Source organism: Haplochromis burtoni, unplaced genomic scaffold, assembly GCF_018398535.1.
Source record: "Haplochromis burtoni strain Fernald_Lab_line unplaced genomic scaffold, NCSU_Asbu1 Contig_253, whole genome shotgun sequence".
Classification (NCBI taxonomy): domain Eukaryota; kingdom Metazoa; phylum Chordata; class Actinopteri; order Cichliformes; family Cichlidae; genus Haplochromis; species Haplochromis burtoni.
In genome coordinates this window covers 6,783-17,319 of record NW_024582614.1, presented here as the reverse complement: position 1 = coordinate 17,319, position 10,537 = coordinate 6,783, and the positions used below count along the sequence as shown (strand labels likewise).

At 41.0% G+C, this 10,537-nt stretch overlaps 1 protein-coding gene across 1 annotated transcript in view; it reads right to left on the bottom strand.

Moving 5' to 3' along the window:
• Positions 1–5,262, bottom strand: part of LOC102300653 (hemicentin-2-like) — an 8,439-nt gene extending 3,177 nt beyond the window's left edge. The window contains exons 1-3 of the mRNA XM_005938490.2: positions 5,167–5,262; positions 1,611–1,880; positions 1,117–1,446 (exon numbers count right to left, since the gene is read on the bottom strand). Coding sequence (XP_005938552.1) covers positions 1,117–1,446; positions 1,611–1,880; positions 5,167–5,239 — 673 coding nt within the window. The 5' untranslated portion in view covers positions 5,240–5,262. The remainder of the gene's footprint in view (positions 1–1,116; positions 1,447–1,610; positions 1,881–5,166) is intronic.
• Positions 5,263–10,537: the final 5,275 nt, after the last annotated feature.

Genomic DNA, 10,537 nt, shown 5'->3' with positions numbered 1-10,537 from the left:
GTAGGGTAAAGTGTCTTGCCCAAGGACACAACGACAAGGACAGAGAGCCCAGGAATCGAACCGGCGACCTTCCGGTTACAGATACGCTTCCCAACCCCTTGAGCCACGGTCGCCCTAAACAAAACAAACAAACACCTGAAGGACTCCAAGATGGTGAGAAATAAGATTATTTTTGAGAACTTTTTGGCCTTAATTCTAAGTGGTATGTGTGGAGAAAACCAGGCACTGCTCACCACCTGCCCAGTATAGTCCCAACAGTGAAGCATGTTGGTGGCAGCATCATGCTGTGGGTGTGTTTTTCAGCTGCAGGGACAGGACGACTGGTTGCAAGTGAGGGAAAGATGAATGCGGCCAAGTACAGGGATATCCTGGACAAAAACCTTCTCCCAAGTGCTCTGGACCTCAGACTGGGCCCAAGGTTCACCTTCCAACAAGACAATCACCCTAAGCACACAGCTAAGATAACAAAGGAGTGACTTCACACCAGCGCTGTGACTGTTCTTGAATGGCCGAGCCAGAGCCCTAACTTAAACCCAACATAAAAATGGCTGTCCACCAACGTTTATATCCAACCTGACAGAATCAGAGAGCATCTGCAAGGAGGAATAGCAGAGGATCCCCAAATCCAGGTGTGAAAAACTTGTTGCATCTTTCCCAAAATACTTCTACTAAATACTGAGTAAAAGGTCTGAATACTTAGGACCATGTGATATTTCAGTTTTTCTTTTTTTAATAAATCTGCAAAAATGTCAACAATTCTGTGTTTTTCTGTCAGCATGGGGTGCTGTGTGTACATTAATGAGGAAAAAATTAACTTAAATGATTTTAGCAAATGGCTTCAATATAACAATGAGTGAAAAATTTAAGGGTGCCTGAATACTTTCCGTACCCACTGTATATTAGATATATATTGATATTAAAAGATCAGAGTCTCACTGGTCAGAGATGTGTCTTCAGTCTGAGACTTAGGATAGAAATTGTATTCTCGTCATAATCCAATGGAAAATTGAACAAATGGGGAAAATGATTTGAGGCACTGAAACCTCTTACATTACATAAAGAGCCATGAAAATTACACATGTAAATGTAAATCTGTTTCCCCCCCCTCAGACTCACAGTGAACTATAGCAGGGAGCTTTTCTGATGTCACCACTGGAGGGGGCTGTGGTCCAGCTGGTCCCAGCTCCAGCTTGGCTTCACACCAGTACTGGGCCCCATTATCTTCTCTACTGGGGGTGATGTTCAGAGTGAAGGTCTCATTCACTGGTTTCTTCTGTTCACTGTCGGACTGTAGGTGACCCAGTGCTGTGTTTCCTCTGTAGAAGGTCACAGTGAGGCTTTGAACAGGAGCTACGTTCTGTACGCTACACTGCAGGGTGTACTGCTGATTCTCAAACATCATCTCAGTGTGGTTTACAAAGCTGATGGAGACACTTTCTGGAGGCTCTGAGAAGACAAGGAAAGAAAGAGTAACACAGGTAGATGTCAGTCAGTAACCGCTGAGAGCATGAATCCATCTAACTGTGTATTAACACAAAGAGATTAAATTTAGATCACAGATGATGTAAAATCCACTAAAAAGTCTCATTTTCTAAAGTAAGCATACTTACGATAAAGAGTTGGATTCAGAATGCTAGTACACTGATCGCCAGCATCATTGGTATAATAGCACAGTAGAGATAATTCCCAGTCAGTCAGTCTGTCAACCGTCCAGAACATCGTGGTTCCATTTTGTGTAACATTTCCCACAGCGTGCTCCAAACCTGAAGCATCTCCACTGCAGTCCTTCTGACATACAACACATGTAACATTGGCTGGGTCACCGTACTTCACTACCAGCGCAGATGGAGTGAACACAGGATACTCTGTGCAGCTAGGATCTGTAAGAAAAAAACATTACATGCAATTATTTGCAAGGAAAATATTTACCATCCATCCTGCTCACCTCAGTTGCTTTCAATGTATAAGTGTAGCAGGTCCAATCTGAGCCCGTCACAAATGACTGAAGCCTGCACCCTGTCTGAGGATGAGCTTTTTCATGTACAGGAGATCATGATGATGTCCATGAAGCAGGTGGGAGAAATTCCCATGAAAGTGAAAAGTTAAGAATATGATTAAAATTATCGATCAGCTGTCTGTGACAAATATAAGGATGTAGAAAATATGCGATCGCTTAAACTGTGATAACGTTTGACTATATTTGAAACTGTCGATCTCCTGGGATTCACATTTCAGTAACTCTGAAAGATGTGATAAACCAAAAACATCCAGTGAGCAGCACTTCTGCAGAGACAGTGGCTTGTTGAGGCCAGAGGAGAAAGGGCAGACTATGGTCATTTAGATTTCACCTGCAACTGTGCTGGACAGAAAAGCATCTGTCCTCGAGGCTACAGCAGCACAAATGCATGTTGGGTTTCAACAAGCCAAAACAGAAATCAGAGGCTGCAGAGAGACAGGCTCCACCAAATCTGGACAGTTAAAGTTTTCCAACATCTTTTCTCACAGGTGTCTCCAAACCAAAAACAGACTGACTGAATTAGAGATGGATCCGATATTACGTATCGGTATCGGTCCGATACTGACATAAATTACTGGATCGGATATCGGAGAAAAATAAAAAATGTAATCCGATCCATTAAATATCAAAAAAGCACCTCACAAAACTTTCGACACGGCGTAACTCTCCTCATAACCGTAGCACATCGGAGCAGTGTGCTCACGTGATAGAGCGGCTGTGTGTATTTGTAGCCTCGCTACCAAACCAGCATTTCATCTCCGAGGAAGTGATCCCAGAGAGAAGTAAAGCAAGTGTGTAAGTTCATCTCTGAATGTTTGTAAAGCATTCCCGCGTTAAGCTTAACAACCGATATATGGAGCGACTGCCTCTTCTCTCTCCCTCCCTCTCCTGCTGCTACTTCAATCATGAAACTGATCAATGATCAGCTGATCGGCTTTTCTGTCGCGAGTCCGTCTCTCTTGTTTGTTTTTGGCCCACTTTGCACCAGAAAGAGGAAACCAGCGGCTGAACAACAGCAGCACGTTTAAGCTTGATAAGCTGTTGTTAGAATTTATTTAATATTACTTTCTACAGGATCTTTTTCTACGTAGCTGACGGCTGGTAACTGTGCAGGGGCGGATCTAGCAAAGTTTAGCCAGGGGGGCCGATAGGGCATTAACAGGGAAAAGGGGGCACAAAGACATACTTTTCTTTCTTATTCTCATTTAAAATGTCTAGCTTTTAATAAATAATTATCTGAATCTTACACCCAAAGTTTTAATCTGATGTAAAATGTATAGAAGTCCATTACTGTATATAGTAACTGTTAAGTCTAATATACCCTAGTAAGCTATAGTACTTTTTCCTTTGGGAAGGTACCATCTGTGCAGTCTGCAGTTCTGTTGAAGAAAGATGTTGAATCTATTTAATTATTCTTGAAAAATAATTTATTTCTGTGCATTTTTTTTTCACACTGCATCAAATTAAAGTTGATTACGTCGATTAAGCATCATGAGGTGGAGGGTGGGGTTCCCTATTTTTTTTATTTTTTTTTGCTGGGAGTTTTAGAACCCTATTAGTTAGGTTGCTTACTCTTTAACAATACCAGAATAGGGAGGATGGAGTAGGTTTAAGTTTATTAGATTGATCAGTATTGCTGAACTATGAAATATTTTGGGTGCAGTGATTTTTTGCATACAGGTATAACAGAATAGCTTTAGTGTTTTTGTTTTTTTTTTAACTTGAGTATGAACTTATACAAAAAGCAGCAAGATATTAAAAAAACGTTTTATTGATTAAAAAACACACTATATCGGATTCATATCGGTATCGGCCGATATCCAAATTTATGATATCGTGGTATCGGAGCATAAAAAAGTGGTATCGTGCCATCTCTAGACTGAATGGGACAAATCTGTCAACATCTTTTGGACTCAAGAGCAAGAAGAACTGAGGCTGTTTTAGAGCAAATTGAGGCCCTGCTAAGCATTTAAATGATAACTAACTTTGCTTGAGCAGTTAATAATGATAATTAATCATTGATTGTCTTAAAGTAACTTTTAGATTTGACTTGAATCTCCAGCTTTGTGTGTCATAAAGACATAGTCACCCTGTCCTACACAGTAAGCGACAGAGAGAGATGAGAAATTCTGATGTCGGACAGTGTGGAGAGATTATGAGGACCCAAATGCAGACACTTGAAAAAGGGAGTGAGTTTAAACAAAAGGCGAGCCGTTTATTTGGGTTGAATGAAAATATAAATAAGAGGCAAATGAGAACAGAGACTTAACCTACAAACTAAACTGCATGAACTAAAGCTAAACACTAAACACAGAACACGGAACACAAGACCTGGATGTGGGAACATGGAGCGAGAAGGCGGAGCTGGAGGAAGGAACGCAAATGGACACAAGACAACTGTAGAGACAAAGGAAGGACACACAAAGAGGGAAACATGGAAACAGTTACGGGAGACGAGACACGGAGGGAGCGAGACCAAACACAGACATGACTGGGGAAAAACACACAGAGGACATGGCAGACTCACAGGAGACACAGGAAAGAGACAGAGCCCAAAAACAGATACAAATAAACTCAACAGCATAAAAAAACTGAACTCAAGACTAAACTGAATGAACTTAAAACATCTTCACAATGTAACGGAAGGAAACGTGAACACAAAATAATACAAAACATTAGAGGAGCAAAACTCTGACCTAAACATCCTGATAAAGCAAAGCATCATAAATCAAAAGGAAAACTCAAAACGCTCAAAACACTCAAACCATGACATGTGAACGTTAAATAAACCAACAAATTGATACATGATGCAGAGCCTGCCTGAAGTAGCTCCCAGGCTTTGCTCCATTAGCTAAGAAAGTGGTTAATACTGTACTACACATATAGTTACAGTATATCACTTCATATGTTATGCACTGTCTGGCACTTAAAAGGATATAGATGATAACTATTACACAGAAAATAAGGAAGGCACAATACTGAGAAAAGTAAATTAAGAAAATTACGATAAATATATATTGTGAAACAATACATGTGAAAATCACATAATTTAATCGTTTAATATAATGTACAGTAAATAAGACCATTGCAAAAAATAGAACTGCCATTTATAAACACAGTAACAAAACTCCACATGTGTGAGAACTTACCGTAGCCTGACACATGGAAGTGACACAGAGAATGCAACAAAGAAACAGCCAAAAATATGCAACAGCAAAACATGATGTTCAGCTGGTGTCCTGATCAGCTCAGGTCTGAAATTTAAAGGAACTGCTGCTCTGTGTGTGTGTGTGTGTGTGTGTGTGTGTGTGTGTGTGTGTGTGTGTGTGTGTGATGTTGTTGTTTTTTTGTGTGTGTGTGTGTGTGTGTGTGTATTGTGTTGTATGGATGTGAGACTGGGTGGTAATATCATAAACAAGTGAAGCGATATTGTGGTGCTTTTACAAATACCAGATACAAAATGCAAACTAAACTTCTTCATCAAAATAATTTACATGATAGGTTTACACACACACTCATCGTGGGTGTGAAACTTTTGGTAATTTGTGGGTTTTTAATAATTTCTTTGAACTGTTCTTTTTCCAGGGTGCAATGACTGTACAGCACACGCTGTTAAAAAACACACAATTTATTTTAGACTTTATTCAGTCCGCACTGGGCCAGAGTTTACATACAAACAGAAATATTCTTATCTATATATCTCTACACATCATTGCACAAGCACTTAACAACAACAACAACAACAATAATGTACTTCAGTAATATACCTCATAACTCATAACTGTTCACTGTCAGTGTGCACACTGTTGATTTGCACACCTTTTTAATTTTGATTTTTAACTTTTATACTTGACTTTTAAATTTAGTTTTATTCTTTTATCTGGTCGGCAGTTGCACAGCTATAAGCATCTCACTGCATGTCATATTGTGTATGATTGTGTATATAAAAAAATGTGTTTTTATTTGATTTGATATATACACACTCACATCTGTAATAACTGGTTCTGAAGGTTATACAAAGTATTTTAACTTGACAAGGCCTATTAATGTCTCTGGAAAGGTCGTCATTTTGATGCAGGGAAAAAGAGCAGTTCAAAGAAATCGTTAAAAGTCCCAAAATACAATGGCATTAATGCCCATGATGAGTGCTGTCAGATGAGAGAAAGGAACATTTTATTAAATTAAAAATCACACAGAACAAAAACTAAGGTAATATATAAACGTTTTATGTAAAAAAAACAAAAACAAAGTTATCTAAGTTCAAACATTTTCACTTTCTAAAAAGTGCGTTCTGTGAGGTGTCAAGCACTTTTCACACATGCGTCACACATGACTGAAGCTGATAAGGCAAAACCACAGGAAGGGTGTTTATGTTCATGTACCAGTTTTGTCAGCATTTGAATTTCTTTTTAGAGACAGCTCATGAAGTTCAAAAATATTTTAGGGAGGACCAACACCAAAACAGCTAAGCAAACAAAATCAACCAAAACGTGCGAGAGCTCAGAGCAGAGGCCTGTACCATGAGTCAGGATTTGGAGATTAGTGTAACATCAGCTTTAAGCCTGGTTAACATTGCTGCAGACAGGCTGTATATTTTTAAATGTAACATAAAATGAACAAGAAAAATATATATTGCAAACAGGTTAAATTGCGGTTTATCAGACATATGTTATTTTCAAAATAGAATAATAATGTTGGTTTAACCTAAGGTAACTAAATACACTCAAGATAATAAGTTTAATGAATTGTCTTAATCTTATCTAAGAGATATTTGGGCAATATCTCTAAAATTAGAAACATCCTGTAGCAGAGTGAGGCTGAAAAACTAGTTTCATTATTATCAAGTTGTCCTAAAAACAGCTGAAAAGTCTTCCGTTGATCCAAAATTCTGCAGTAAGAGTCCTTCTCATCAAATAATCAGACCCCATCTTTTCTTAAAAACCTTACAGAACTGTATCACCCCATTACAGCACTTGCTCTCAGACTTACTTCTGGTTCCTCGAGTATTTAAAAGTAAAATAGGAGGCAGAGCATTCAGCTTTCACGCCCCTCTTCTGTGGAACCAGATTTGGGAGAGAGACACCATCTTTACTTTTTAAGATTAGGCTAGTAGTAATACGATGGCACCTGTCCAATATGGCGGCCAACCAAACCGGTTTGACAACCGGTTTGACCGGTTTCGTGCGTGTGCGCATGCGCGTTCAGTAATACGATGGCACTAGTCCAAGATGGCGGCCAACCAAACCGGTTTACCGGTTTGACAACCGATTTGACCGGTTTCGTGCGTGTGCGCATGCGCGTTCAGGTGTTCTTACCCTCTGGGCGGGAACGACTCCTCCTAGTGGGATGTGCTAGGTTGTATGGGTATAAAAGTGATCCTTTCACATTCTAAGAGCATCACCGCCACGGCCTGAGGAGCACCGACACATCGCGCTAAGGATCCCCGACGCATCGACCTAGAGCACCGACACATCGCGCTAAGGATCCCCGACGCATTGACCTATGGAGCTCGGAATGACACCCAGCCAGGACATCGCCCATGCCACAGGCACTCTAGGTATGTCTTCAGGAGTATGCAGTCGGGGTCCTCAACGTAAAAAGCAACGCTGTGGAAACGCCGCAGATGGAACTGTATTTAAGTTAGAATATCGAGGCGTCGAAGGGTATGTGTATGCCATTAAATATACCGAAGGGACAGTTGTGCTTAGTGTAGATTGTGGTGAGGGATTGTTTTGGGGGGAAGCCCAAGTCATGTCTACTAAAAACTGGAAGCTCTTCCGCACCGTAGTGTGTGCGGACCTGGACAATGTGGGTTTCCCAGAGCTGCTGTATGTTTCCCAGTGGAACAGTGCATCAGGCCCTGAGCTTTACAGGGTTGAGGCTGATCGTTTCAATCGCAACCCCGACGACTTTATTTTTCTCAGTGTATGTGATGACAGGGATAGTCTTATTGCTTCCAGAGGGCTTGAAAACTGGAGGTTAAATCCATACCCTCTAAACCTCGAAGAGCGCACAAGATGGTTTAAGGACTTGTTTTTTATACAGTGGTGCGACTGGAGAGGTTTGTCGCGTCTGTTTAGCCAGATTGATGACGCGATCAAGAGGGACAGACTCAACACTGCGTACGAGAGTATTAGAAAGCGCCTTGTTTTTGACGATCTGGCGAGTTGTCCGAAGACTGGTTTGCCTGGTACCCTGTGTAAACCTAAAATCATAAGACCTTCCGACAGCTAAACAATAAACTGGTAGGTTTAATGTGCGGGTGTGTGGGGTTGAGTGTGTATCTATGTGACAAATTAAGAGCTTGTGGTTTTCATTTTACAGAGAATGACACGCCCTCGTGGGACCTGTTGGAGTCACCATCAACAGAGCTGCTAATCCCGATCCCCCAGACTCCGCCACCCTCACCACAATGCTCGCAGGACCCCCTCATATCAGACCTGTGGGATGAAACTGTAATCGACATCAAACTCGCAACTCTCCACCTGTTAATGTTGGCTTTGAATGAGTTTATACAAGAGACATGTTACGGATGCCAAACAGGCCACCCCAGTCAGGTGCAACACAGCTGCTTGCAGGAATTGTCTGAGTATTTCTTCGACACCTACTATGATGATGTGATGATAAGGCTCCAGACTGACCGATTCATCCCTGCCATCCGGCTGTTTGTACGCTCATCCACTGCAGATGGGTCTGGAACACAAATCCGCAGAGTTGCAGAACACATCATGTGTGAACTGAGATCAGAGCGATATATAGTATGCGCCATTAATGACAACATTGGGCACCTGCTAGATGCGAGTACTTGTGCCCGCCGTGTTAAACCAGCCATGCTCCGCATGATTGGAAACTACTGGGCTGGGTTACATCTGGTTTAATGTGTGCTGTTCAAGTATCCATTGTCTGTGATTGTGTCTTTGTGAAAATTAAATAAAAAGACTTGTTAACATCAACATCTTAGTCATTTGTGGTTTGTAAATCATGGAAAGCACATTGCATAAAATATATCATGATCCAGCCCATCCTGCGGGGTTGGCCAGTTTAAATAAGCTACGTATAGCAGCAGGGGAGGCATCAGATGTAACACCTCCACTATCTCAGGTCAAACATTATTTAGAACAAGACGACACTTACACACTCCACAAACCTGCGAGGATCCATTTCCCCAGAAATAGAGTATTGGTGACAGGGGTCGACAAACAGTTTCAAGCCGATCTGGTTGACATGTGTGAATATGTGGCAGATAATGATAATGTGAGATATCTGCTAACATGTATAGATGTATTCTCAAAATACGCATGGGTTAGATGTCTAACAAACAAGACAGGGACTGTTGTATCAGCTGCTTTTGAGGATATACTTAGTGAGGGTAGGATCCCTGTGAAACTACAAACAGATGAAGGCAAAGAGTTTTATAATGCAACTTTTAAACAGCTAATGAAGCGATATAATATCAAGCATTTCTCAACAGCTAGCGAGGTTAAATGCAGTATTGTCGAGAGATTCAATCGTAGCTTCAAGGGTAGAATGTGGAAGTACTTAACATCAGCCAACTCCCGGAGATATGTAGATGTCATACCAGATCTCACACAAGCATATAACAATGCTTATCACAGATCTATCCAAATGGCTCCGGCAGAGGTGAATAAGGATAATGAGAAGTCGGTCTTCAACGCGCTGTACAAAACGAGGCCTCAGAGGGAACTGCGCTTTAAATTTAATATTGGTGACACTGTACGAATATCAAAACTGAGAGGAAAGTTTCGAAAAGGATACGAGCAGACCTACACCGATGAGATTTTCACAGTCAAGGAACGTATAGGGAGACAGCCCCCAGTGTACAGACTAGTGGATCTAGCAGGAGAGGTATTGAAAGGGTCATTTTATGAGCCTGAGATACAACGTGTGGTTGTTGATGAAAACAAAACATTTAAAATTGAAAACATATTGGCTAGAAAAAAAGTGGGTCGGAAAAAGCAGGTGCTAGTGAAATGGCTAGGATGGCCCAACAGCTTTAATTCGTGGATTCCAGAAAAAGACATCGTTGAGGCGTAATTAACTCAGGTGACGCAGCTCTACACACATTCATTCAACACTGAGCATAGACTGAGAAAGCATGAATAAAAAGAACAACAATGCAGGCTTCTATGTAAGCCTCTTCTCGAATGCTTCATCACATGTTTACCCGGGTAATAAGATATCTAATTTTAGAACAAAGCTAGCAAAACCTATTGTTTTGGATCAGCCGTATGAGGTCGCTGTTATAGAGATACAGTACCCACGCATATGGCGGACTTTTCCACAATCAGATTCGGAAGTGGAAATTCATGACCCCGTCAAAGATGGAACCATAGCCATAACCATGATCGAACTGTCTGTGGGCCATTATGCATCTGTGGAACAGATAATAAAAGAATTTAATTTTAAATGTCAGCAGCACCAAGCCACTGGTGACATTAAAATGCAGTACAACGCAGTTAGTAACCATGCCTGTGTTATGGGGCCTAGGGGGACTAATTC